At 57.8% G+C, this 26,473-nt stretch overlaps 9 protein-coding genes across 9 annotated transcripts; 5 read left to right on the top strand and 4 right to left on the bottom strand.

Moving 5' to 3' along the window:
• Window positions 1-211: 211 nt before the first annotated feature.
• Window positions 212-2,120, bottom strand: B0H64DRAFT_68768 (uncharacterized protein). The gene is made up of 2 exons (XM_062808622.1): window positions 1,715-2,120; window positions 212-1,623 (listed from the first exon to the last, which is right to left on the bottom strand). Exons 1-2 carry the CDS (start codon window positions 2,020-2,022, stop codon window positions 669-671), a joined length of 1,263 nt encoding a protein of 420 aa, XP_062661738.1. The 5' UTR covers window positions 2,023-2,120; the 3' UTR covers window positions 212-668.
• A 501-nt stretch (window positions 2,121-2,621) lies between these two features.
• Window positions 2,622-6,001, bottom strand: B0H64DRAFT_68713 (adaptin N terminal region-domain-containing protein). The gene is made up of 5 exons (XM_062808621.1): window positions 5,810-6,001; window positions 5,416-5,726; window positions 4,036-5,350; window positions 3,162-3,980; window positions 2,622-3,098 (listed from the first exon to the last, which is right to left on the bottom strand). The coding sequence occupies exons 1-5, from the start codon at window positions 5,883-5,885 to the stop codon at window positions 2,866-2,868; spliced, it is 2,754 nt and encodes a 917-aa protein (XP_062661737.1). The 5' UTR covers window positions 5,886-6,001; the 3' UTR covers window positions 2,622-2,865.
• A 102-nt stretch (window positions 6,002-6,103) lies between these two features.
• On the bottom strand, window positions 6,104-9,215 carry B0H64DRAFT_471548 (uncharacterized protein). Its single transcript, XM_062807887.1, has 4 exons — window positions 8,611-9,215; window positions 7,543-8,560; window positions 6,785-7,489; window positions 6,104-6,709 (listed from the first exon to the last, which is right to left on the bottom strand). Exons 1-4 carry the CDS (start codon window positions 9,062-9,064, stop codon window positions 6,424-6,426), a joined length of 2,463 nt encoding a protein of 820 aa, XP_062661736.1. The 5' UTR covers window positions 9,065-9,215; the 3' UTR covers window positions 6,104-6,423.
• A 475-nt stretch (window positions 9,216-9,690) lies between these two features.
• On the top strand, window positions 9,691-12,052 carry B0H64DRAFT_471547 (uncharacterized protein). Its single transcript, XM_062807886.1, has 3 exons — window positions 9,691-10,497; window positions 10,565-11,459; window positions 11,521-12,052. Exons 1-3 carry the CDS (start codon window positions 9,952-9,954, stop codon window positions 11,589-11,591), a joined length of 1,512 nt encoding a protein of 503 aa, XP_062661735.1. The 5' UTR covers window positions 9,691-9,951; the 3' UTR covers window positions 11,592-12,052.
• B0H64DRAFT_384483 (uncharacterized protein) lies at window positions 12,036-14,028 on the top strand. The gene is made up of 8 exons (XM_062803007.1): window positions 12,036-12,364; window positions 12,433-12,508; window positions 12,579-13,011; window positions 13,076-13,108; window positions 13,159-13,190; window positions 13,243-13,316; window positions 13,485-13,555; window positions 13,613-14,028. The coding sequence occupies exons 1-8, from the start codon at window positions 12,327-12,329 to the stop codon at window positions 13,711-13,713; spliced, it is 858 nt and encodes a 285-aa protein (XP_062661734.1). The 5' UTR covers window positions 12,036-12,326; the 3' UTR covers window positions 13,714-14,028.
• Window positions 14,029-15,308: 1,280 nt separating this feature from the next.
• Window positions 15,309-15,954, top strand: B0H64DRAFT_370744 (uncharacterized protein; the record flags this gene model as incomplete). Its single annotated transcript, XM_062802103.1, has 3 exons — window positions 15,309-15,505; window positions 15,535-15,612; window positions 15,681-15,954. The coding sequence occupies 3 exons, from the start codon at window positions 15,309-15,311 to the stop codon at window positions 15,952-15,954; spliced, it is 549 nt and encodes a 182-aa protein (XP_062661733.1).
• A 663-nt stretch (window positions 15,955-16,617) lies between these two features.
• Window positions 16,618-19,506, bottom strand: B0H64DRAFT_471544 (uncharacterized protein; the record flags this gene model as incomplete). The annotated part of the gene is made up of 2 exons (XM_062807885.1): window positions 19,030-19,506; window positions 16,618-18,126 (listed from the first exon to the last, which is right to left on the bottom strand). Exons 1-2 carry the CDS (start codon window positions 19,162-19,164, stop codon window positions 16,618-16,620), a joined length of 1,644 nt encoding a protein of 547 aa, XP_062661732.1. The 5' UTR covers window positions 19,165-19,506.
• Window positions 19,507-20,064: 558 nt separating this feature from the next.
• Window positions 20,065-22,491, top strand: B0H64DRAFT_68513 (uncharacterized protein). Its single transcript, XM_062808617.1, has 5 exons — window positions 20,065-20,350; window positions 20,510-20,537; window positions 20,609-20,791; window positions 20,902-21,047; window positions 21,129-22,491. The coding sequence occupies exons 1-5, from the start codon at window positions 20,182-20,184 to the stop codon at window positions 22,322-22,324; spliced, it is 1,722 nt and encodes a 573-aa protein (XP_062661731.1). The 5' UTR covers window positions 20,065-20,181; the 3' UTR covers window positions 22,325-22,491.
• A 785-nt stretch (window positions 22,492-23,276) lies between these two features.
• On the top strand, window positions 23,277-26,471 carry B0H64DRAFT_384462 (uncharacterized protein). The gene is made up of 2 exons (XM_062803006.1): window positions 23,277-26,093; window positions 26,148-26,471. The coding sequence occupies exons 1-2, from the start codon at window positions 23,595-23,597 to the stop codon at window positions 26,406-26,408; spliced, it is 2,760 nt and encodes a 919-aa protein (XP_062661730.1). The 5' UTR covers window positions 23,277-23,594; the 3' UTR covers window positions 26,409-26,471.
• Window positions 26,472-26,473: the final 2 nt, after the last annotated feature.

The following is a 26,473-nucleotide window of genomic DNA, read 5'->3' as shown; positions in this document are numbered from 1 at the left end:
TTTTGGATATGCGGTTTTTAAGGAAGGATGCATGGATCACGGCGGGTTCCTCTCGGGTCTTGGGTATTCAACGAGCGAGCACCAAAATCGAAGGCTTCATAACCTTTCCCCTCGTGTTTTGTGTGGGAGAGGGACGGGGTGAAGTGGAATCCTCGACACTTCTAAAAGGATTCTTGGACTTCAACTCCAGGACGTGACGGGTTGCAGGGTATTATAGCAGTGTCCAGTTAGCCCCTTCAACCAAACACACACCATATACCAGAGCGTCGCTGTCCGTGATTCTCATTTCATCATTATCTATATATTTGACAAGCTAGGTGCTGGTTTGTCGGCGTCTATAGGATTAGGCAAGGAGAGCGACGTGAACCCAAAAACGCCGTCCGTCTCTACCCCTCTTGCTGAAGAAGACCCTTTCTCGCTCTATGCCGTCGCGCCTGCCATGCTAATTCCAAAACCGCCGTGCGCACCGTTCAACGCCCGAGTCATCTTCACAGTCCCGGCCCCCGCTGCTCGGCTCCCCACCTCTCTCTTGCGTGCATTACAGCTAGCCTTACAGGCAGCTTCTTATCGTCGTCGACAGTCATGATACAAAACATAGTTCTGCTCTCGTCCCAGGTACCGGCAAATAGTAGTAGTAGTGTCATAAGTGTCTGCGACTGACTACCCCCTCATTGCCTCTTCTTATCCGCGCCCCCGTCCTGGCTCTCCTCCACCCACGGGTGCTTGATAGTCAGGCACCAGATATCCAGATAGTCACAGATGGTCACAATGACGTCCACCACGAAGCTGCCGTACACGCCGACCGCCATGCCCAGCATACAGAACATGAAGGCGACCTGGTACACGCCGTCGCCCAGCGCCGACGGCCAGCCCAGGCCGGGCACGGGGCTGTGCTGCAGCAGCAGGGGGCCCAGCGAGTCGATGACGCCGCACGACAGCGGGATCACCATGACGTTCCAGTAGGGGAACGGCAGCTTGACCAGGTGGGCCGTGATCATCTGCCCCACCGAGTAGGCGTTGACCAGGCCGGCGAAGACGGCGAAGGGGACCAGGTGGCCGTGCAGGATGGTCGGCTGCAGGTACAGGTAGGCGGCGATGAAGGCCCACGCGGCGAAGAAGGGCCCCAGCCCGACCAGCGCGTACCGCGATCGGTCGCCCCGCGCCCGCCGCGCCCGGATCACGTTGCGCGCCGACTCCACCGTGTTGTACACCAGCACCACCGTGCCCTGCACCATGTACCACTCGGTGAAGGAGAGGTTGTAGACGCAGGCGGGGATGGTGGTGGCACCGCCGAGTGCCTGCGGCACGCCGACCGTCGCGAGCATGCCCTGGTTCCAGAAGGAGGCGCCGCCCAGGAAGCCCGTCAGGAGGTAGACGACGACGACGGTGAGGATGCCCTCGACGGGCCCGTTGATGATGCCCAGCGTGAGCGTCTTGGTGTGGTACTCGTCCCATGTCTGGATGTAGAAGGTCAGCAGGCTGGCGAAGAGCGACGCCACCGTCTTCCAGCTCTGGCCCATGTTGGTCGCGCCGGCGAAGAGGAGCACCTCGAGGCAGGTGTTGAGGGCGTCGACGCCGTGGTCGAAGAGCTCGCCGAGCGGACCGGACTGGTGGGTTCGCCGACTAGAGACAAGGGCTACCAGTTAGCAAGGGTTTCTTTCTTTGTCTTTCCAAACGTGATCGGGGCGCCGTCGCGCGAGGGGGGGCAACCTACGCTTGTGTCCCGTCCACGGCGTCAAAGGTCTGGTACAGGAACAGCCCGGCCGCCCAGCTGTAGTAGACCCATGTGGGACAATCCTGATCCAAGGTCGGGTTGTACCACAGCAACGTTAGGAAGTTGGCGATGACAAACATGAACCCCGTGAGCGTGATGAGGTTTGGCGCCATGCTCATCGGGAAGCACTTGATGACGACATTGGTGTAGAAGGGCTTCAGCACGTAGCGCGACAGGAGCGAGTGGTCGACACCCGAATACTTGTACTGCCGTAGGTTGGGCAGGTATTCCTGCCGTACGTACACCATTTTCGCTGATGTCTGCTTGCGCTATCTCGTGCTATCCCTCCGCAGTCTCTCGATGGCGCCCGGTCGGGTGGGAGCGGGTTGGAGGAGGGGCGTGCTGGTGCTTGTTGGCATGTAACGTTTTGCAGTACCGGGATTCGTCGCCGATGTTGACGGAGGTTTTGGGGGACCGAATTGGCGGATGAGACGGAATAAAAAGAATGGAGGGGAGGAAAGGTGTGGAAGAAGCCAAGTGGATCGTCAAGGTGCCGATCGGAAGCTTGACTTTTTTTTTCCCAACATGGCTGGCTGACGCTGGCTCAGGTTGGGGCCTCGCTGCTTTCAGCGTCTCGTGCCGCGGCGCGTTCCTTGGTTTTTAATCTGGCGCGAATGGGAAAACAAGACGACCAAAGAATGGAACCTTTGTTTTAGCCAATTTCCACCTCCCCTCCATCACCACTGGCCAGCTGGATTGGCGCGTTCTCGTCCGAACTCCAGAAGAAATGAAATCTCTTGTCCCTTGTTGTTTGGTCCCAGTGACTTGGGAGTTCCCACGACAGCGTCACCATCTCCACTTTTACATTGACCGCTCCTCAGTGACCGCTCCTCGGTTTCACAGTACCGAGCTGCACAATCAGTTGGCAAAGTAGCATGAGCCCTCCGGATATCAACCTCTGGTGGGACTTGGAAGCACAACTGCCAACCACTTATTCCCCTGATCATACCCCGACCCGCACGAGTCTATCGGTCTATGCTTGACAAACCATACACAGAACCCCCGACACCGCGCAACTTGACAAATGCTCTTCAATTTTGTGAACACAGCAAAAACAAACTCACAAACATAACGCCATTCGTCTCCCTTCATTAAGCAACGGACGCCACCACCAGCACCGCCACGCCCTCCTCCTCGCTCCTCACCGTGATCTTGGTCGTGACGCCCGACTTGGCGGAGTAGGCCATCCGCACATTGGCCACGACCCTGCCGCCGTTGACCGTTTTCCCGAGCAGCTTGAGCGTGTGCGTCGTTTGGTTGACCGGCACGTCCGTCCCTTCCAGCGGTTGGAGCGAGAGCGCCTTGGCTAGTTGTTCGGTCGCCTCTGTTCTCGAGGTTAGTGTGTCTGCAGGTAATATGGGTATTGGTTGCTATCTTTTGAACGTACCTGGTATGCTTTTCATGCCGCTCAGCTGTAATGTCTCTTCCGCCTCTTCTCCCTGGGCACCGACTTGCTCCCAGACGTGAGCGAAGTTGCTGGCAAAGGTCGGGATGACATAATCGCTGCCCGACAGGTCAAAGTCGGAGACTTCGTACTCGTCCTCATACCCGCTCTCCTCGGGCTCGTTGGTTGTGGGGTCGATCTCCTTGCTCGTGAACTTTAGGACGTTGGAGAAGGTGCTGATGGGCAGAGCACCTTCGCCGTGAACCTTGCGGAACGCCACATACACCTTGCCGGGGACATCGGTGCCGAGCTTTTCGGCCTGGATGATGAAAACCTCTTCGAGCTCGTCTTCCTCCGACGGTGTGGCCCTCACCGACACGTCCTCTAATACCGTGGCCGGGAGCGTGTTCTTGACCTCGTATTGCAGCACAATATGCTCGTTGAAGACGTGCTTGACAACGGCAACCACGTACTCCGTCTCGGCCTCCGTTAGCTCCACAAGCGGCGATGACTTGAGAACGCTGCCGAACTCCTTCATCTCGGGGATCTCCATCAGTTCCTGGGCGTACTTCTGGGCCGTTGCCGTCGCAGAGGCGGCCGCTTCGGCGGCTGACGGCGCTGCCTTGGTCGGGCCAACCTTTGGCGGCTTGAGGGACGGGGTGGTGGCGGTAAGCTTTTTCGTCCTGTCCTCGGCGTCGGCCTGCTCGCGCGTGACAACTGGGATCTTCGAGATGTCGAATGGCGTGTCGAATGCCGACTTGTCGTCCGAGGTGACGTACATGACGAGCTGGTGCTCGAAAAACGGGAGAGCAAACATGTTGTCTGCAAAATTCGTTAGCGTACTGTAATGTATAGAGTCCAGTCAACAAGCACTTACCATTCTTGACAAATCTCGTGGCCAGCTCGTCTTCCTCGTGCATGAGCCTGAGATTGAGGGCCGCGCGGTCGCGGACTTCGTCATCAACGTCATCCAAGCACCGCCTGAGCAGAACGTCCACGCTGCGCTTGACCTCGGGATCCTTCTGACCCACGCCAAATTTGGCCAACGCCGTGACCGCAGCCGCGCGCACAATAGCATTCTCCAGGACAACCCGGTTGTAGATATAGCGGATGTACTTGGTAGGCTGGGATGTCTTGGGCCCCTCCAGGCCAAGAAGATGCAGGATGCGCACAGCCAGTTTTGTGAACTCGCAGTCTTCGATAAACTCGCAGAGGTGCGCGAGCGCCTCTTCCTTGGAGTCCGGCACAAACTTGATCAGGTCAAACATGCTCTCCACCACGGCACGCTTGAATTCGTAACCACCCTCGTCGCGCAGGATGCCGCTGAGGAACTGGAGCATACCAGCCTGCTTGCTAGGGAACTTGAGGCAGAGCGTCCGGATCGCCTCGACAATGGTGATCTTAAACTCATCTGTGATCTCAGACATGAAGCCGGAAATCTGCTTCATCAGCCGGTCCACACTAGCTTCGTTGCCCGTCTTGAGTAGAGTGGTGATAGCAAACGTGGCAATCGAGCGGTTGCTGTTGGAGATGAGAAGCTCAATATCCGGGTTGCAGACGTTAACTACGTGCGGCTTGAACGAGGCAATGTTGTGTAGGATACGGAGGGCGGCGAATTTGGTGACGGCCCGAGGGGAGCTGAGGAAGAGCTGAAGGACGTGAACGGCCTGCGTCACCTCGGCATCCGTGACATCCCGCATGTCACAAATAGCCTTTGCCGCTTCGAAGTTGACCATCTCGCTCTTATGCCGAAGCCACCCATCCAACAGTTGCATCATGGGCTTCCTCAGCTGGTGATCCTCCTCAGCCAGCTGTGAAGCGAGGCGGACGAGCATGACAATGGCGGCGGGGTTCTTCATCGCGCCGGCGGCGCCAAACTGCTGGACCATCTTCACCAAGGCCATCCTGTCGTGCATCCGCATCTGGTACAGCAGGCCGATCGCGTGGTATTGTGCCATGGTCGAGTTGTTGACCGGGAGGTTGCCCGAAGATGACGAGAAACCCAGTGAAAACCCGCCCGACGACTTTGAGCTCGCTGCCGCCTCTTGGGTCTCGCTCTGCCACCGCTTGACGACATCGCGGGCGATCGGGAGGAGATGGTAGGACGACACGAGGGCGGAAGATGAGACCGAGGGGTTCTTGTCGACGATCGCAGTCTTCATGACACGCTCGATGGATTGGACTGTGGTCGCCTGGTGGGAGCAATGTCAGCGCCAACTATAACAAGAAGCCCTAGAAGGTCGGCGACGCCTCATACATCAATAATGCGACACAGCGCCCGGATAGCGTTCGGACGGTAGATGGAGTCGGTGCTGCCACCCGTATCCTTCATGATGGTGCTCGTGACCATGATAATATCCTCGGCGGAGTTGGCCAGCTCCTTGATGACCAGGTGGACCATCTGTCGGAGGCTGGCATCCTTGTTCTGGAAAAGCTTCGAGATGCCGAAGAAGAGCGTGGTCGCTTCGGTGGTAGGGAACTTCTCGCCCGTGTAGAGGAGGAGAGCGATCTTGGTGAGAAGGACGCGGCATCTTCGCGGCTGGATCGGGGAGCTGTTGAATAGTCGAGCTGTGGACGGGAAATATTGGCTGCGATTAGCTGCTGCTGTCCTCGACTGCGCGGGGAGCCCGTTCCAGTGCGGATCTGCTCACCCTCTTGGAAAACCTGGGTCCGGTCGATTTTGACCAGACCGCTGTCTGCGTCCTCGTCCTTCTTCCCGTAGCTCATGGTGGGCAGAGTGACGCGGGTGGCGCTGGGAATGTAGGAAAGTCGGGCTCAAGCAGTGTGAACCTGTGCGGAATCCCAACTCGCGACGTTGCCAATTCAATGCTTGGGCTGCCAATGGGGGTTCCCCCACAACAGGGGTTGCCGCTGGTGCACGGCCCCTTAATGGTTCAGATGCTGAGTGGGAGAAAGCGGGTCACCTGAGAAGTCACATGGAACCCCCTCGATGAACTTGGTTGCTACCTGTTGCTACAATTTGGGACAAAAAGAACCCACGATTATACCGCTGACTACACCGGCAAAATAGACTAATGTACTTCATCCTTCGACCGATCCATGCCCCGATAGACAGTTCAACGTCAGTCAAGGATCAAGTCCCCCATAGTCGACAAGAAGCTCTGATGGTTACCGTCAATTCCAAGCCCCCCATGAGCCGTAAATTATTGATCGAACCGGGGTAAGCAAAGCGAAAACCTGCATCAAAACTTTGAAGGATATTCCCCTTTTTGATCATGGCCATAGCCATGGATACGAGCCCAGCCTATGCAGCAGCGATCTGCTCTGGTACTGCTTGCTGTGGCTCTGGTTGGGATTCGGGCTCGGGCTGCTGCTGCTGCTCAGGCTGGGGTTCAACCGGCGGAAGCTGGTCTAAGAGGGCACCCCGCGGGGCCATTACCTCGGCGCTGAACTCCGTATTGATGGGTTGTCCGTTCTCGTCAACATCCTCTTCTTTACGGTCCGGGTTTTTGCCCACGCTCTTGACCGCCTCTTTCTCCTTTTTGCCGAGGACGACAAGGTCAAAGCCTCGGGGAAGGAGGGTATCAGTCCTGCGGTGTTGTAGCACGTCAGCAAATGTCCAATAGTAGTAGGAAACGATAGAGCAGGGTGGCGTAACGACTCACTTCAGGAAATCTTGCTTCAACAGGCGCGCCTTGTCCCGAAGTGCCTGCTGATCACGCGGGCGCTCAAACGGGATTGTGCCCGCCTTGATTTCCTTTTCGATGGTGCTCCACTTGCATTGGTAGGTATTAACTGCCTTGACAAGCAGGAGGATATCCCGGCGCACCCAGCCAGAGCGAACCTGGGGCTCTTTGACCTTGCGAGCCGCAGCCGATATCTCCCTCGTCCGCTGCGAGAGAGCATCGAAGTCAGGCTCGTCCTGTGTTCCAGGTAACGGCGGATATTGCGACGGAGCAACCGGCGCGCTTCCGGGAGCACCTGTAGAAGGAGCGCCCATGGCAGCTTCTGGAACCCCTGGAACCACGTTCTTCTTACGCCTAACGCGCGTCTTCTTTGCTGGCGATCCGGCCGGTCCGGCAGTTCCATCGCCGGTTGATGGCTCGCCCTGAGCCTGTCTCTTCCTGCCCAAAGCCTGGACCGCCGACTCGGCGTAGATGGAGCCGGGCGGCTGAAAGCCGCTCTGCTGGGATGGGTCACCATACCCCAGAGCATGCGAAGGACTGCTGAAGCCTGGCGGATAAGGGATCCGCGGTGCTGGCGGATATGAGCTAGGGGGCAATCCATGATTATCGCCGTACATTGAAGCCCCCTGTTGTTCTAATTGCTTCAACATCCGCAAAGAGTTCATGTTGAACGCTGGTTGCACACTAGATAGGGCGGTTAGCTAGTCACGAGCCGAGGATAAACATAAGTAACGTACTCAAGGTCTGCCCGATCGAACGCCTGGCCAATTGAGTCGGCCTCGAGCTGCGACCGAATCTGCGAATCGGCCCTAGAGGTGGCGCTCGAGTGTACGGACTCCTGGTGGAGCTGCAATTTGATGCTTTCGAAGCAGGTCTTGGTAAAGTTCCCCAGATTGTCGAGGAAATCTGGGAAAGGATACAGCGTCTCAAACTGGCTTAGGTCGAGGCTGTCACCGTCGACCTCTTGATCGGGCAGCATCTTGCAAATGGAGCCGAAGCGAGTAGGAATAGCATTCCGATCCCTCGCCAGCGCAGCCACCTCGGACTCGGCCGGTGCGATGGGCTTGAGCTGGAGACCGTCATTATTGTTTCCTAGAAAAGCCTCGATCGATTCGAGAGACACGTCACCGTCGCACCAGATGCCAGCAACCTGGAGGCGAGGATGGAACGGCCCAGAGCTCTTCGCAAGTTCCTTCAAACGAAGGATGGTCAGCTGCGTGCGGATCATTAGGATCTGCTCAATAATTTGCTGGTTCATCGCGTTGTCTGCGTTGATGGAACCTTCGCCGATGAAGCAGTCGGGAAAATTCGACTCCAATGCGTGTAGTGATAAGGGGGATTCCTGGTTGCCCGGGGTGGTGTCCCCGAGGAGCATGACGAGATTCGCCGCCGACACAACTCTGACGACCTTGTACCAATGCAAAGACGCCTTTTCCAGCCGCATCACATCGGTAACGAAAGTCGGGTTGACGACCGGCTCGGTATCATCGCGTACGTAGTAAGTGCGGTATGCTTCGAAGGCCTTCTTAAAGCCCTCCCGCTCCCCCTCCCACGTCTCCTGGTCAACCTGTTCGCTGCAAAGATGCATGAAGAAATCATCGGCAGCGGTAAACAGACGCGACAGCATGGCAGTCATAAGCCTCGCCCTCGCCGCTTCGCGGCCGGGCGTATCATTAGTGGCAGAGGATACCGTAGATGGAGCGTGGCTAGGTGGCTCGAACATGATACCCGTAGCAGGCCTATTCAGTGCGGTGCCTAATAGAACGAGTTAGGATGGCTCACCTTGGCTGGGAGGCTGTACGTACCATGGGGTTCTTGTTGGGATGAGAACGCGTCAGTGACAGGAGCGCTCCTGATGCTCATGCTGCTGCTGCTGCCGGGCGTCTCTGAAGTGCGGCGCGTGTTCCGGCGGGCGAAAGGCGGCCCGGCCTGCCCCCGTACGCTCTTAGCACTGGGGACAGGCGGGGGAGGCATGCCGCCATCTTGCGGGCCCGAGATGGCCGGATCGATGACTTGGTTATACAGCGCCGCAGACATGGGGTCCTCCAATTGAGGGTCTAGGTCGTGTTCCAGTTGCTGTCCATCCTGTGGCTGGTGTTCCTCATGCTGCTGCTCAGAAGAATCACCATGCTGTTGTGGCTCTTCTGGTTGTGGCATGTTCTGGTGTTGTTGCTGCTGGCGCGTCGAGCGGCGACTGGAGCCCGCGGCTGGTTCCTGCGCCGAACGCGACGCAGGACGCCCTCTTCCACGTCCTGACATGGATGCACAGTATGTCCGACTCGGAAAATAGCCGCTGATGATGAGAAGTTCGATGATGAGCGTGATGAGCGTGATGAGACGCGCAGGAGTGATAAAAAAGGGTTGGGGTTAGGGTTACTCTGTCGAAGAGTTGAGGTTGTTTTGAAATTTAACCTGCTGGCAAAGGCCACAACCCCACCAAAAATAATGGTGTTCGAGTTCTGCGCGCGGCCATCTTCATTGTGCACGTGACATGATTCCATTGGCCCCGTCCCACATACACAGTCCGGTGGGAATGGTCTTGACATTGTGGATCTCTGCTCTCCCTTTTCGCGCCACCGATCTTTCTGCTGTGTAGCCCGAACGATATCGGGGATCTCACAACAAATTGAGCCTTTACTACCTAGTTGGCTTCTCAAATAATAGCAGTAACAAACAACAAGAAATGCGACAATTCAAATTTTCAAGGCTCCCAAACATGTGCTGGCGAACCTTGCACGGCGGGTTTTCGCAACGGGGCGAGGAAGTGTGGCGGTGTCTTGACACACCTCGCCCTTTCTTGTAAACGCCAAGACAATTCCCCAGAAACCCCTGGCAGGGGTTGTGGACTGGAAATCCTGGTCACAGCCTGGAACTTTCCCTCGCCTCTAATCTTATCACCGGACGGCCAACTTTCGCTTCAAGACGCTCTCTTTGTAGACACCTTTGCTCTTCCAGTTATTTCTTTGGCGTCGCTTAATTATTCCCATCTGCAACCGCGTAGGGCTCTTTCCGACCCGTCGGCGTCTGATAACCACCGGCTTTTCACCCACTGGGCAAACCAGGCGTGAATCGCGTGCCTCGAGCGAAGTTGGGATATCTCCTACCCTAATTGATTTTGATTTTGGATCTTCGAACAATAGACGACAATGAGGCTTCGAAATCGCAACTCGACTCTTCTCCTTCTTCTCCTTCCCTCGCTTGCCCTCGCTACCGCAACCGCCGACAAGCAATTGGACCGAGACTCGGTCGCCGGCCCGGCTGGTGCGTCGCCCGGGAGGAGATATGGCACCAAAGATGCGCCGGTCGATGGGAACGACGGGAAGCCGCACGCTGGGCCGTTCGTCGGACTCGACTCGAATTCTGAGTCCGAGAGGGACTTGCCTGCCCTAAAAGACCGCCCGGAAGACCCATTGATCGTCGACGGGAAGCGAATTCCCGAGAGTCATGACGGCGTGATGGACGACAAGAACCGTCCAGGACCCAGAAAGGGCACCACGGGCACCGAAGGAGGCGTGAGCGAGAAGGAGAATGACAGAAAGATGAGGGAGAAGCAGACGGGTGAGAAGGTCGAGAACAAGCCCCCAACGCCCAAGGAGGCGCCTCCGCTCCCGGATTCGGACCAAGAACGGATCCAGGCCGCCAATGAAGCCAAGTCCGATGAGAAAACATCAGGCGACGCTTCTAGCCTCGAGGTAAATTCACCAAAGCCACGCCCCCGTCTCACACAGTATGTGCGCGGCCTAGCTAACTCCGCCGTAGAAACCGGCCGGTCTCCCGGACAAGACACACGACAAGTCGCCCCCGCTCCCCGATTCCGTCGCAAACATCGATCATCTGGATGTCTCGAAGGGGGGCACACCGGGGAAATTCACTGGGCCACATGACGAGGACAACGAGGGTCTCGTCCAGCCGCTGCACTCGTTCATGCTCTCATTTACAATGATTATTGTCTCCGAAATCGGCGACAAGACATTCCTGGTTGCTGCGCTCATGGCGATGAAGCATGACCGCTTGGTGGTGTTCTCAGCTGCCCTCAGCGCCCTAGTTGCCATGACCATTCTCTCGGCCGTGTTAGGGCATGCGGTACCCACCCTGATTCCCAAGCGCATGACGACCTTTTTGGCCGCCGTTTTGTTCTTCATCTTTGGGGCCCGCCTACTTCGTGAGGGACTCGCCATGAGCCCCGACGAGGGCGTGTCGGCCGAGATGCAGGAGGTCGAGATGGAGTTAGCGGAAAAGGAAAACCTCGCTAGAAAAGAAGGCCGGAAGACGTCAGATATGTCGCCGTATGCCCTGGAAATGGGTCTCGGCAACCGCAAGCCCCGGACTAAGTCCCGTTTCCCGGCGCCCGCTCGCAGCCCTTCAAGCTCGCCTGAGGGGCGGAGCCCATCGCCGCGCCCTGGGGGTCTCGGGGGAGTTCTTTCGGGTCTCAACAATCTCGTCTCGCTGCTCCTCAGCCCTGCTTGGGTCCAGACCTTCGTCATGACATTCCTAGGAGAATGGGGTGATCGCAGCCAAATTGCAACTATCGCTATGGCGGCGGGTCAGGATTACTGGTGGGTGACTCTGGGCGCTGTTCTGGGCCACGCATGCTGTACAGGCGTCGCTGTTATCGGAGGTAGGGCCATTGCGGGTAAAGTGAGCCTCAAAGTTGGTAAGTCGACAGCCCTACACCACCGCCGTCCATGTCGCATAAATACTCACACATATTCTAGTCACTGTCGGCGGGGCCGTCGCGTTCCTCGTTTTCGCATTTCTCTACCTGTTCGAAGCGTTATACTCATAGACACGAACCACGCAACCACGGTCAAAAGGTTTGGCTGTGCCAGCTGCCAAACGGCGACCACACTAGTTATATTTCCGTCACAACTTGTAATTTTGCGTCCACACGCGACACGAGGAGCTTTCTTTTCGAACCACGACAACCCGGCGGCATCACTGGTTATATGGGGACTTCACTGGGAGCAAAGTTGCGTACTGGTTCACGGGCGTGTATTCACTATACCGGACTATGAAGTTTGGGTCATATTCAACGGGGGGAGAAGGGGGGATGGAATCGGGAACGCTCTCAAGATGACTCGGCATTGGCAGGAGTTTGGGCAAAAGCGAGATGGGGGATGGTGGTTGGGGGTTGGGGGTTGGGGGAATGGCCTAATTGTCTTGTAAAGAAAATATGTGTATGTTTGAGCGATATCTTACTCTTGAACAAATCGGTTGCAGCGGAGGGCTGTGTAATTCAGGCCAAAATTTAATGCCCCTTTTTTGGTGGTGCTGAGCTGAACGAGTATCTGTGAACGAACCTCCCTACAAAACCAATGACGACATAGGCCCAACCAAGCTTCACTCAGACTCACTCAGCATCCCGCTTTAATGAACCTTTTCGGTTCTTCCAGGTTCAACACCAAAATCAACAACAACATATTCTAGAAACATCTCTTTTGCCGCTCATCCTCCAACAATCGTCTCATCAATTGAATTCGGCGCTCAAAAAGATATTATCTCCCCTCAACACAGGTCCAAGATGGCGAATGGACTTGCGGGCAAGGCCCAGGAGGTCGCGTATGTTGCTCCAGCACAAATCGGGAGGGATATTTTATGCATTACCTGGCTGACGCGTTTCGTTTCAGAAAGGAGGACTACGACAAGGCTCGAGTCCTTCTCAACGATGCCGCGAAGAGCGGGTCCTACATGTATCCCATCAAGGTAGGCCAGGCACACCAGCACAGGTGCTACCGCGCAGCCGACAAGAACGGGGGGTGATTGATCATCGCAGGGGATCTTCTACTTTTGCACCCATCCCGGGTTATGGAAACCGCTGCGGTCCAAGCTGCTTCCCTACATGGCCCTCTACTCGAGCGTGCTGGGTTCCATGTTCTTCTTCACCTACCTCCCGCAGCTTGCCGTTATGGCGTTCGTCAACGGGCCGCTTGCCGTCATCACGACCGCTCTTCTTATTCTGAATGAGAGCTCAACCATCACGGGCATCATCTCCAAAAACTACCTCCTGCAGGAGGCTATTATGGATACCTTCGATGGCACTTTGATGGCCAGGAACGCTTCTAAAGTGGTTGCCGAGGGAAGAGAGCTGAAGGCGCGGGGGGACTCCATCGAGAGGCTCGGTAAGGCTCTTAAGAAGCCCTTCACGCGTTTCAGCGTCAAAGAACTGGTTCGATACGTAATGTACCTACCGCTGAACTTTATCCCTGGTACGGTTTTCGGTGTCCCCAACCTCTTGCGTATCGACGGACAACGCTAACCTTGCTGACGCAGTCGTGGGTACCATTGTGTTTGTTTTTCTGCGAGGTGAGGCTCTGGACGGCGTGTGGTAGAAACGTGTAGCTGACACCAAATAGGGCGAGCTCGCGGCGACTCCGTTCATGACCGGGTGAGTCGAGCCTATGTGTATCCTGCTGCAGAAGCTTACTCGTTGGTTCTAGTACTTCCAGCTGAAGGGGTGGCCAACATCCAGAAAGTCGAAGTGGCTCCAGCAACATAAGGGACCTTATACTGCGTGAGTGATCCATTCTTCGAGGTGTACTGGTCCTACGTGAGGGTGGTGAGCCATGGCGGACAACCCCGGCACGGCAACCCGCTTGTCGACCGACAATAGCTTAACCCCATGTCCTTCTTTGCATGTCCGACCTTCGTTGTAACGTACTGACGGAACCCGGTCTCCTAGATTCGGCACAGTTGCCACTGTTCTCGAAATGATTCCCGTTGCTTCGGTCGTGTTCTCCTTTACCAACACAGGTAACTTTCTGTTCCATGACAATCACAGCCTGTGCAATTGCTAACAACCGATAATAGTCGGAGCTGCTCTCTGGGCGGCTGATATTGAGGCCAAGGAAAATGAGATGGCCGGTAGCACAGCGCCGGAGCTTCGGGAGGCGGCCAAGAAGGCCGAATGAGATGTTAACGGCGAGAATGTCTAGGATCGCGCGCTCGGCCGGGGGTATCTCTGCATGATCTCAGTTTGATACAGACACGCATACAGGGGCGGCATCGGTGGTGACAGCAGATAAACGAGGACGCACGGCATATTGACAACAGAATACTCGGTGTTCCCGTTGCGGCTCGAACAAGGTTCAAAGTGGAAGTATTGCGTATCGGGCTTCCGCGGGCCAGGGCGAAATCCCCACGCAGTTCGGCAATGGCCCGGAGTTGAATGCAATGGCAGACCTTCAATTAAGAATAAAAAGCAATTCGATACCTCTCCGCGCTCACATCTCGAATTGAGTCATATGCCTGAGATCCCCTGAGCCGCTTTCGACACAAACCTTTCTCATCGATGACACACCGATGCAGGAACAGATAATTTGGCCACCGGCTACCCGCATAACGGCATCTTATCGACCTAGGTGATGTGCAACTCGTACAAAACTTGGCCTGGTGGCAACAGAGATCAGGGGCTACCGTCCGTTACCTCGCTGACCTTTGCTCCTTGGTTCTCGATCAAGAAGAGCTCGGTTGTCGGTTGTGCACAACGAAAGCTGCCCTGCTCAAGGTCACCTTGCCCCGAATGAGTCGTCACATTAGCTACGCGGCCTAACCACGGTCAGACATTTGTCAAGTTGGCCGGGGATCGGGTGTCCAAGATCGGGGAGGGTGTAACAGGGGGGTTGACAACCGCGAGGACACAATGCTAAAGAGCAGCTAGGATCGAACCTTGAAGACAAGTTTGAGACAGAACCAACATTCCCAGGCCCTGAGGAAGCTTGAAGACCACGACAATCTATCCGAATTTAGATCGACGCGGCTATCTCGCTGCCCAGCTAGGGGAAAACGATCGTGGTTGCGACGTCTCATGTGTCTCAATAGCCTCTTGTGTTTCTTCCAGACCAAGGCTTACAACACCTATTCGAAGTTACCCAGACACACACGGCCACACCATCCGTCCAGTTGTGGCTCGTTAGTTGTCATCTTGTTGCGCCATGTCGAAAATCGGATTGACATGTCACCTTCCCGAGTCTCGCGGATTAAAGGTGGCCCTGAGTATCGTTTCATGCAATCGGAAAGGTATTCTTACTTAGCTATGCACGTTATACATGGGGGAATACTAACACAATTACATCTTCTCGATAGGGTAAGACTGAGGAGATTTCCCCTTCCTCCCTGGGAAGCAACCAGAGTCAAATTTGCGTTGTGCTTGGGCGACACATCTCGAGTCACCCTCCACTGACGCAGCACCAGGAAATTCTGCCCGGGTGAGCCCCAAGATGAGCTACTCCCTCTATATCACCCATCTGGCTCAACAGTCATGGAATCCCGAGTCCTGCTCGTTCACCAACATCCGCGGAACCAGATGGCCTTGCCCTGCCATGTCAATTGATGAACAATTGGGGCAACATCACTCACTTACTCCTCTCCCCAGCGGCTCTTATTACTTTTAGTTGTTCTACGATCAATGAGGTTATAATCCTCAGGTCTCTACCCTCTTTTGCAAGGAGAAATCACACAGTGGGGGATTTCGGCTTACTAGTACTTTGATTCAACCCGCCTCATAATGAGGGTTTCTGGACTTTTTGGGGCCATCACGTCAGCCATAACATTGTTGGGCTGCCTACCAGGCGCCGCGGCTTATAAGGATGGCATCTGGTCCAGCTTCCGGCAAACCATCGGCAAGGCTTTCCCAAACTCGGGAGCCGGCGGCCGCATGCATTCTCAGAATATCGAGCCGAGAGAGAGACAAGACGATCCGCCGTATGGGTATCAACCCCCACCACTTCCAGAGACGTCATCCTCTTCCTCTTATTCGTCCTCTCGGCCTTCCTCTTCCGTTTCAGAATCATCAACTTCAACCTGGGCCGGTGAGTTCTAGCAGGCTTCTTATTTTCTCACGAGCATCTTTCCAGAAAACGCTTGCTAACCTGCTCAGGATATGGACCCCCTCCAAGTGCTGTCTCGTCGACCACATCCCCAGAAACCTCATCTTTGCGGACATCGACTGGCTCCGGCACCTCATCCGGTGCGGGTTATGGGACTGGCACTACGGAGAGTGGTGGTTATCCATTCCCGTACTCAGCATCTGGTTCCTCGACTGGAAGCAGCACCGCCATTGGGTCTCAAACGGGGTCTGCACTGTCGAGTACTGGCACGTCTTCTGCCTCGACCTCGCTAAGCGAAGATCCCCAGACCACACAGACGATTGAAGCTGCCACGACCGGGAATACCTCCTCCACGGGTCCTGGGTCACCAGTCTCGGGGAGCACAATCTCGATCTCTGCGACCACAACCGCTGAGGTCACACCGCCCTTGTCCACAACTTCAGGGGTGTTAAACGGTACGACAACTAGCGGTCCAGGTTCGTCCGTCGCTCACTCGTCTAACCAAACGTCAACGGGCGTTGGGTCGACCTCGGCCGCAACGTCCGGTGCCTCGTCTTCGGTTGTTGGCACCACATCTGCCACACTGGCCACAAGCTCCGGTTCTCTCATTCCTCTAAATTCCACCACCAAGCACCCGGTTTGGGAGACGTCGAGCGTTGATGCCGTCATTGGCACCCCAACAACGAGTTACGTCGTCAGTGACAATGTAACTATCAGCACAACTATTTTTACCGTCACCCGGAGTGTTAGTCCGACTAGCACCTTGCTGTTCACTACAACCACCCCCGTTGACAACACTACGTTTGTTTCTATTGCGACCTCGGCCGCCCCATTTCCCGCTTCTAATCTCACATCAGAAGTGGGCGTTACGGCCATATTACCCTCCTGGAGCACAGGGCCATCGGGTGGTCTCTCTAAGTCGACGGGCATTGGTGGCTCACCTAGCAGCACCGCCGGCGTACCATTCCCGTTTAGCAACGCAACGGTTCAGGTTGGTCCTACAGGAACAAGCCCTACTTCGGTACCTGGGAGCGGCACTGGCGTCCCGGCATCCGGCACTCGGGTTCCAGGGACCGGGTCAAACTCTGCGCCGTTCCCGTTCTCCAATTCGACAAGTCTGCCTAGGTCAACGGGAGCGGCTTCGGTAGGTACGAGCGTGCAGTGGCCGCCCGGGAGCTCACAGACGTCGATACAAACACCACCGTTCTCTCCCAGCAACTCTTCACTTGCGAGGGGACCGACGGCCGGCCCAACTGTCAGTGACACTGGGCTAACATCGTCTGAGGTCTCTAAGGCAACCCTAGTGCCCTCACCTTTGGGTAGTTCTAGCCCGGTCACCGGCGGCAGAAGGTCCTCCAGCACGCCTCTCTCATCCTCCGTCACAGATACATTGATCGGGTCTTCCGGTACTTCCTCAGCTTCTGCTCCCTTTCCCCCCTCAAATTCGAGCACCTTGGGCTCTCCTACCGGTGGCAGCCTCACAACACCCACAAGCCTTGTCACAGGTTCTAGTCTTGCGCCGTTCCCGTTCCCGAACACGACAAGGACATCATCCATTGCCGGATCTGGAACCGGAGTCTCGACGGCGCCGGCCGTTTCCAAGAGCTCCCCCGCTCCATACCCCCTCACGAACCAGACTGTCGCCAGTGGAGTTACAGCGCAGTCTTCGTGGATAGGAACTTCTGTGCCTTTGAGCTCGGGGGTGCGGGGCACCGGCAGTGTTCCTGCTGTCTCAACTGGCAGCATACCGTTCCCGCTATCGAATTCTAGCACCCCTTCGCCAACTGGTAGCGGTGGGACTGTGGGCTTTACGTCGTCGCCCAAGACGGGTACTGGATCCCCGGCCTCATCATCGGTTCTGTCGAGTCTGGCACCTTTCCCACTCCCCAACTCAACCGTGGTAAGTGTGGGCCCAACTGGAACCAGACCAGTCGAGGTATCCCTTACAGCATTAGGAACCGCAGGCCAGTCGACCAGCGCTCTGGACGGTATCACCGCCGGGACACACTCGCCGTCGAGTTCTTCGGGCAGCGAAACAGCCTCGACGAGCTGCACCTCTGGTGAGACCGTCCCGTCGCCTCTAGCCCCATCCCAGAGCAGCACGGCGAGCGTTCCCCTAGATACCACTTGCACAGGTGAGACCACGCAGTCTACCCATGCCATTGAGACGACATCCTGTAGAGAGACCGTGTCTGCACCATCGGCGACTTCAGCGGGCACTTCAACAAGCTGCGAAGAAGCAGCGACGGCTCCCTTGAGCGAGAGCTCAACCTCGTGCGAAGAAGACACCGTATCCGCCTGGACTTCCTTCCCATCGACATGCAGCGAGACGACGCTGCGCACGGTGACGCGGGCCTCCTCACAGGCCGGTGCGCCGGCGAACAACACCTCCAGCACGGCGGCGGTGGTCGACAGTAGCAGCAGTGTGAGCGGTACGACAGCCCCCCTATCTCCCTGCACCCCTTTGGCAAACAACTTGAACCCAGCACTAGGTGGCTAACCCCCGACCGGTTAGAAACCGCCCCAGAGAGCAGCAGCAGCACAAGCATCACTCCCGAACCCAGCCCACAACCACCACCACCTTCATCAACACTCCAAACAACCCCGTCCAGCCCAACCACCTCGCAACCAAGCCCGACCGCGTCACAACCGCAGCAGAGCACAACCAACACGGAGAGCCCTCCCCGTAGCAGCAGCAGCAGCGGCGCCGAACCCACCGGGTCTTCGGCCCCGGCCCCGGCTCCGCCCGGTGGGCTGCCTAACCCGCTCAACTCGGGCGAGGGCACGCTGGACCATCATCACCACGGTTCTGAAAAGGGGCGCGACGGGGGCGGTTGGGGGTCGTCGTGATGGGGGTAGTGGGAAAGGTAAGGGGGTTGGGGTTATGAAGTGTTGTTGTTATTGGGTGTTGGGAGGCGGTGTTGTGGTGAGGGCTTCGGAGGTGGGAGGTTGAGAGGGGGGAGGTTGAGAGGTGGGAGGTTGAGAGGTGGGAGGTTGAGAGGTGGGAGGTTGAGAGGTGGGGGGTTGAGAGGTGGGAGGTTGAGAGGTGGGAGGTTGGTTGTGAGTGTTGACGGGGGAGGGGGTGTTGTCGTCGTGGTTGGGGTAGGTGGGCCTGTGGAGGGTTACTTCTCGACTCAACTGTATTCGGTTGCTACCTTACTTATCCTTTCGGTTGTTTATCTTTTAATTTGTTTGGGTTTAATATACAGGACAGCTCCTTTCACTGCCGTTCTCTCTCCCTTTCTGTTCTTTTATTGATTCTCCCCAGATTAGCTCGAGGACATGCTCTTGCTGTGCGGGGATGTCTGGGATGGGTAATTCAGGATTCCTTGATGCCTTGGGTTTGATTCGTTTAGTTCCTTGTAAGGGTATGACAGCGGAGAGTTCTTGACCACGCACTCCACGGAAAGAGAACTCTCCGTGAGCGATGTTGGTGAACCACACCATCAGCATCCAGGGGTTCAATAACATGGGTGCATGGGCCATAACCCTAACCCCCAAAGCCGACCCCGATGCCGAACCATTGTCGGGCATCCGGGTGCCGTTGCAATCCGGCAAGAGATTGGGCAGCTCGCATTCTACTCCTGGTCAGTCGGTCAGTCGGCCAGCCCGACTTCCGTGAGGTCGGCTCCAATAACTGGTATGAACGACCGTCTCATCGCGGCTTTTATCGCTCATCAACGGCAAGAGCATTCTGCGGGTTTTGACGTTTTCCCTGATCCTGTAAGCTGTTGCGTTGTGGTTGGTTGATTGGGCCCACATTGACAACGGCCGATTGAGCGGCAGTGAGTGGGCGGCAGCCACGCGTGGTGGTCCTTGCCCGAGCACGTCATCGGAGCTAAGAAACCTTGAACAGGGCCGGTCTCAGGTTTTCACCATTCTCCCGCCGTCGAGGATGAGTCGAGTAAAGGCCCCTCGATGCTCCAGGCGGACCCCTCTCCGATGGATCGCCGGTCTGGCATAGAGGCAAAAAAGGTCACCTTTTAGCCCGCCTGCTGCATGTGCCTGATGTGCCTGCCGCTCGGGAAGAGGCTCGGAAGGGGGCTCGGGATATGTGACGATGTACATAGTTGCGAGCGTTCCATTCGTTTTCTCGTTTGGGCCCATGTAAGAGACGCGCATGTCCCGTCAGACTGGGGAACCACGGGGATCTCCTGTTGTCCGTGGATTACGAATCGCCACAGGGGAATGCGACAAATACTCCCCTTATGTAAGGAGTACATCCATAATCAAAGGCGAGCGCCGCTACCGGGGGGGTCGCTGCCGGCCAAGTCGCAGTCGTTTCGGTCCGCTCACTTACCCATCACCTGCTTGTAAACGGAGCCCTGGGCACCTGGGGTACCCGCGGAGACGGAAACGCGGCAAATCTGCAACAGATATATAAGGTATCTATCTGGCCTTGACCGGCAAGTTTGTCTGTCAGAACTCTCCACTCCATCTCTTCCTCCCACTGCTCCATACCCCGTTGCGACAATTCGTGGAATTGCCGTCTTTCGTCTCGTCTAGCCCGGCTCCGGTACCCCTCGATCAGGAACCGACCAATCCAACAAGATGGCCAACTCTCCCCACGGCGGCGTCCTCAAGGACCTGATCGCGAGAGACCTGCCTCGCCATGCCGAGCTTGCCGCCGAGGCAGAGACCCTCCAGGCGCTGCTCCTCAGCGAGCGTCAGCTCTGCGATCTCGAATTGCTGCTCAATGGTGGTTTCTCGCCGCTCGAAGGTTCGTCCAAAAAACATGAAACCCCGCGGTTGCAGCGTGCAGCGCAGGCTGCGCGGTTATCGATGGTGGGGCTCAAATGAACCCCGCCATTGTCCTCCTTCACGACCTCGATTCGCGTGCGAGAGACGCCAAAGCTAACGGACGGTCCCCAAAATGCAGGTTTCATGACCGAGGAGGACTACAATGGGTATGTTCAACCAAAGAAACGGGCAATTGGCCCTCCCAAAGGGTGCTGAGACTGACATGTGCCTCTCCCAGAGTCGTCAAGGAGAACCGCCTCGCCAGTGGCGCGCTTTTCAGCATGCCCATCACCCTGGACGTGGACCAGGCGACGATCGACGAGCTCTCCCTCAAGGCCGGCGCCAGGATAACGCTGCGCGATTTCCGCGACGATCGTAACCTGGCCATCCTCACCATCGAGGACGTTTACAAGCCCGACAAGTAAGCCCCGTCGCTCCCTCGCCGTTTTCCAAGACTTGCCAAGGGTCGCGTCATTGCGTGGCAGAATGGCAAGGTTGGGGGTGACACAAAGACTGACACGTGCGAAATAGGGCGTTGGAAGCCAAGGAGGTCTTTGGAGGCGACGAGGAACACCCGGCGGTCCGCTACCTCTTCAAGACCGCCAAGGACTTCTACGTGGGCGGCAAGCTCGAGGCTGTCAACAGGCTGCAGCACTATGACTTTGTCGAGCTGCGCTGTGAGTGGCCCCCCCGTTCTGGGCGCGAGTGGGCTCGGGATAGAGAGAGAGAGAGAGAGAAAGATGCTAACCGGTGTTAAGATACTCCTTCTGAGCTTCGTGCTCACTTCGACAAGCTCGGCTGGGCCAAGGTCGTCGCCTTCCAAACCCGGAACCCCATGCACCGCGCCCACAGAGAGCTGACAGTCCGCGCTGCTCGGTCCCACCACGCCAACGTCCTCATCCACCCCGTCGTCGGCCTGACGAAGCCCGGTGACATCGACCACTTCACCCGCGTCCGCGTGTACAAGGCTCTCCTGCCCAGATACCCCAACGGCATGGCCGTCCTCGGCCTGCTTCCCCTCGCCATGCGCATGGGTGGCCCTCGCGAGGCCATCTGGCACGCCATCATCCGCAAGAACCACGGTGCCACGCACTTCATCGTCGGCCGCGACCACGCCGGCCCCGGCAAGAACAGCAAGGGGGTCGATTTCTACGGCCCTTACGATGCCCAGTACGCCGTCGAGAAATACCGCGACGAGCTCGGTATCGAGGTGGTTCCCTTCCAGATGATGACGTACCTCCCCGACAGCGACGAGTACGCCCCCGTCGACCAGATCCCCCAGGGCGTCCGGACGCTCAACATCTCCGGCACAGAGCTGCGCTCGCGGCTGAGGAGCGGCCGTGAGATCCCCGAGTGGTTCTCGTACCCCGAGGTCGTCAAGGTGCTCAGGGAGTCGCACCCGCCGCGGTCGCAGCAGGGCTTCACCGTCTTCCTGACGGGTTACCAGAACAGCGGCAAGGACCAGATCGCGAGAGCGCTCCAGGTCACGCTGAACCAGCAGGGCGGCCGCTCCGTGTCCATGTTCCTCGGCGAGACTGTCCGCCACGAGCTCTCTTCCGAGCTCGGCTTCAGCCGCGAGGACCGCGACAAGAACATTGCCCGCATCGGCTTTGTGGCCTCGGAGCTGACGAGGTCCGGCGCTGCCGTCATCGCCGCGCCGATCGCCCCCTTCGAGCAGGCGAGGCAGTCCGCCCGCGAGCTGGTGGAGAAGTACGGCGACTTTTACCTCGTGCACGTCGCGACCTCGCTCGAGTACTGCGAGAAGACGGACAAGAGGGGCATCTACAAGAAGGCTCGCGCGGGCGAGATCAAGGGGTTCACCGGCGTCGACGACCCGTACGAGGCTCCTGCCAAGCCGAACCTCGTCGTCGACTGCGAGACCCAGTCTGTGCGGTCCATCGTGCACCAGATCATCCTGCTCCTCGAGAGCCAGGGTCTCCTCGATAGGTTTTAGAGCGGCTGACCGGTCGATGTCGAGTTAAACGCCAGGGTACTCGACCCGCGGCAAGCGGGGGAGTGTGATCCTCATCAAGGCTTCCCTCCGCTCCGGCGGCTGGGACCCTCTTCGAATCGTGAAGCGAGAGGATGGCGGAGGATGGAGTTTTGGCTGCTTTCGGAATCGATAGAGCCGGCAAGCAAGCGGCATAGTTGCTGCAAGCTTTAAGAGCGTGCCATACAAGTAGATAGTTAGCATGCGAGAAGAGTTCAAACCAGGTTTCAATTCCACTACGGGCTTCAAAGACGTCCCCCCCTTGCAAGTCTGCAAGCGAAGCCGACACGAAGACTCATGCGCTGTGCTCGTGGTTTCTATTCTCGGTTGGCGGCTGTAAGACGCAAGACTATTGGGCGCCTTTCCCGCATCCTGCGGGCAGCCAGCGCGTCGAGACGTGGAGGTTGCATTTGGGGATTGCGGGCAAGTGAGGAGTTCGGGTCGGTCCCTGTACCCACCCAATCGAGCTTTAACCCCTCGTTGCTCTCAAGTTTCGGACGAAAACCGAGGAACACATGTTCGGGCAGGGGTAACAGTTCATATTAACTGCGGTTGTACTGTGATACCGCGGGGCTTCTCGTTGTGCTTCGCTTCTGTCGAGGGACGTCTCACACGGCGGCGGTATCGGTTGAGGGATCAAGTCCATCGAGCAGTTTCCGCTCAGGATTAAATGGAATTTCAAGGGATTGAAGCAGCGACAGCCGAACACATCAGACAGTGATCATTTCGGTAGCTTAGCAATGTACGCACTGTGCTGTTCGTTTCCCTCCTAAATAAAGGCGTCAAGCTGTTACGAGCGGTCGGATGCACAGTATTCACACTGTCTTAAACGCCAGGCCGAATCACACTGAGCGGCCCAATGATGGGCATCACCGCCCAATACCAGGCAGGGCAGAGACTTGGGAGGAACCGATCGGTTTTAGGCACGACCCAGTCAGTTCAAGCTTCCGACAGTTTGCTATTTCGCCATTTCCACAGCCGAGTTAGCTCTCCTGCATCGGGGAATATCGTCGTGGCGCCTTGAAAGGTCGAGAGGTGATACAGGGCCCTGGTTGGTTCCCACTCGGTACCTCAGCAGCAGCATTAACGAAAGTAACCACGCCGACCAACGTCGGCCAACATCTCCCTCCCGGTCCTGCGCCGCAACCCAGGATTCCCGTTACAGCTGCCTCCGGTAATCGCAGCCGCAATTCCCCGTCCTTAAGGCGGGCGACACACCCTGACATGGTTCATCATGCCGTCCTCTAAAGATCGCGATGTCGATGTTGTCGACGATCGCCCGCGCGACAAGCCACACCGATCCAAATCCGAGCGCAAAGACAGAGGAGAACGCGACCGAGAGAGGGATAAGGATCGAGACAGAGAAAGAGAACGGGACAAGGACCGGAGAAGAGACAAGGACAGAGACAGAGACAGAGATAGAGACAGGGACAGAGATAGGGACCGCGATAGCGACCGGGACAAGGACTCGCTCTTGTCGTCCGCCCTCCGCTATCAGCACCTTTCCCACCGCTCCTCACGATCTTCCAAGCTGAGGCCGACCGACAGCGATTCGCACTCTCGATCTCACCGACGACACAGGACGAGGGACATGGACAAGGATGAGTTGGATGACAAGTCGGTGGCCTCCAGGTCCATGGTGGACCTGGTGCCGGAGCTAGGGAGGGGCATGGGGAGCGAGCGAGGGAGTACCCCGTACCCGCAACTCAGTAAGGAACACAGCAAGGAGGCCCCCCACAGCAAGGAAGACCTCCCCTCGTCTGGTCCCCGGCGGTCCGACCCGCTCACACCAGATACCACGGATCTTGGCGGCAGCGAGATGCGCCGTTCCAAGTCGGTCGGCTCGCCTCCCATTGCCCGGAAGGCCTCAACAGCACGGCAGGAAACCCGCCAGGATGACCGCCCGCCATCACCCCCCGAGACCGACTTATCAGGCCAAAGAAAGAGGCCCGAGACGCCAGTATCGGTGAAGGAAGCAGACGCTCCGGATACAACGCCCTCGTCCAGGGGGGGCTCCTGGGTTTCGAGGTCGACGTCCAAGCATGAACCCAAGTCGAGAATTTCGAAGGTGTCGAGCCAGGCAACCTTCGTTATGCGGCCGGCCCCCTCGGTCAGGGTCCCTCACCATGAAGACCCTACAGCACCAACGTCGGAGATAACCGACGCATCGACCGTTGAGCCAGGCTCTACTTCAACAGCCCTCCCACGGCGTAACGGGTCCATAGCTCGACCGGCGCCCACTGAGATGGCCGACTACTCGCCCGAATCAGTAATAGATGTCTCCCCGAGGACTCCAACGCACACACCACCCCAATTCCCACCGCCACCACCTATGATGCCGGAAGAGAAGCATCACTACTCAACATCCGACGTTCCCACGCCTTCGGCGACCCCGTTTATGCCAGGCCCTCCTCCTCCCCCTCCGCCCCCGCCCCCGCCTCCTGCGCTCAACCTCCAAGAAGTGCCACGAGTAGACTATCTCATGCAAAACGGTGGCCTGCCACAACCAGTTCCCAGGACTTTCCTGTCCGTCCTACCGCGGCAAAACGGTACGCGGCCGTCCAACCCGCCACTCCAGGGTGCCGATACGCTCTTCGCGCCGTTCGTGAACCTCCTCAACCAATACCAGACAGTACTTTCGGGCCACGGTTCTATCGCCGTGGCTACCGGGCATAGGACCGTCGCCCGGCGACTGCTGGACCGGCTAGAGAACGTCTTCTCTCGCGACCTCTCTCCGGACGGTTGCCCCTGTCTCATGTGTGAGAAGTCGGCTCTGCCTCGCAGGGGACTGGGATGGGGAGAGGTGCTCGAGCGCGTTAGCGGGAGAGTAGAATTACCGCCGTGGCCGCCGTTCGACTTCTCCCTGCTAAGCACAAAGGCGGTTGAGGACCTAGCGGATGTGCCGCCCCGGCCGTCATCACCGGTCAAGATGGATCCGGACATTGCCGAGGAATTTAGGGAACATTACCTCCGCCAGACGAAACGGGTCCGGGCAGCAGTCGACAGGTGGATGACGGGCTGCGAGAAGACAGCCGCGCCGCCACCGCAGGACGTTGACGACGAGACGCTCGCCTTCGCTATTCTCACCAACCTTGAGCAAGAAGACCGGCCCTATTTCAACGCCCTCCTCGCAGGCGCGCGGGAGGTACAAACTGCCGTGCGCGCCCCGACCCCGGTCCGCCGACCCCGCAACGACTTCATCGTCAAGTCCGGGCTGTCGCTGCAGAGACTGTACCGCCTCCACCAGACGCCCCGCGACGCGGAAACGGCCGTGTTCCTCGTCAAGTACCAGACCGTCCACGACCTCCTCTACACCATCTCCGACATCAGCGTCTCCGAGTGGGAGATCCTCACGTCGGGCCGCTTCGACGGCTTCCTCTGGTCGGGCGCCGAAGACGACGGCATCGGCGTCGGCGAGAGCGTCTCGCGCATGGCCACCCCGGCCAGCGGCATCTTCCCGCCGCCCTCGCGCATGATGAGCCCCGCGGGGCGGCCGCTGTCGCGCACCACCACGCCCTTCGGCTCCTTCTCGCGCGGGCCCACGCCCGCCTCCTTCATCAGCGGCGTTTCCGCCGCATCATCCAGCTACCCGTCCCCGCGCGGTGCTGGCGGCGCCGTCACGCACGACGAGGAGGTCGAGGTGGCGACGCTGGCGGAGCTCGAGCGCGAGATCTTCAGCGGCATGGAGGCGCTCGAGGACGCCTTCGAGAAGCTGCACGACCGCGCCATGGCCGTGCGCGACGGCCTGCGCCGCCGCGGCGCCGCCCTCCAGATGAGCCTGCAGCAGCGCCGCGGCGGCGCCATCGGGCCCGGCGGCCGCGGCATCGACGTCCTCCCGCTTTCGGGGTCGAGTGGCGTGTATGACCGCCCTGCTTGGGCGGATGAGGAGAGCGTGGATGGTGCGGATAGCGAGTGGGGCGGGGATGATATTAGTGAGTTGGCGCCGGATGACTCGGCTAGTCAGGTTAGTAGTAATAGGTTGAGGAGGCCGAAGAGGCGGCGGGAGAGGGCTACGCCGGCGCCGATTGAGGAGGAGGATGAGCAGTGAGTAGTGAACGGGGAGATGGGGGTGGGTCGTTGGAGAGGGATCGAAGGGAGTGTGCTAGATGGGAT

Source organism: Chaetomium fimeti (assembly GCF_033439085.1).
Source record: "Chaetomium fimeti strain CBS 168.71 chromosome Unknown B0H64scaffold_2, whole genome shotgun sequence".
NCBI lineage: Eukaryota > Fungi > Ascomycota > Sordariomycetes > Sordariales > Chaetomiaceae > Chaetomium > Chaetomium fimeti.
Note: the sequence above shows the minus strand (reverse complement) of the source record. Positions and strands in the feature narration are given on the sequence as shown.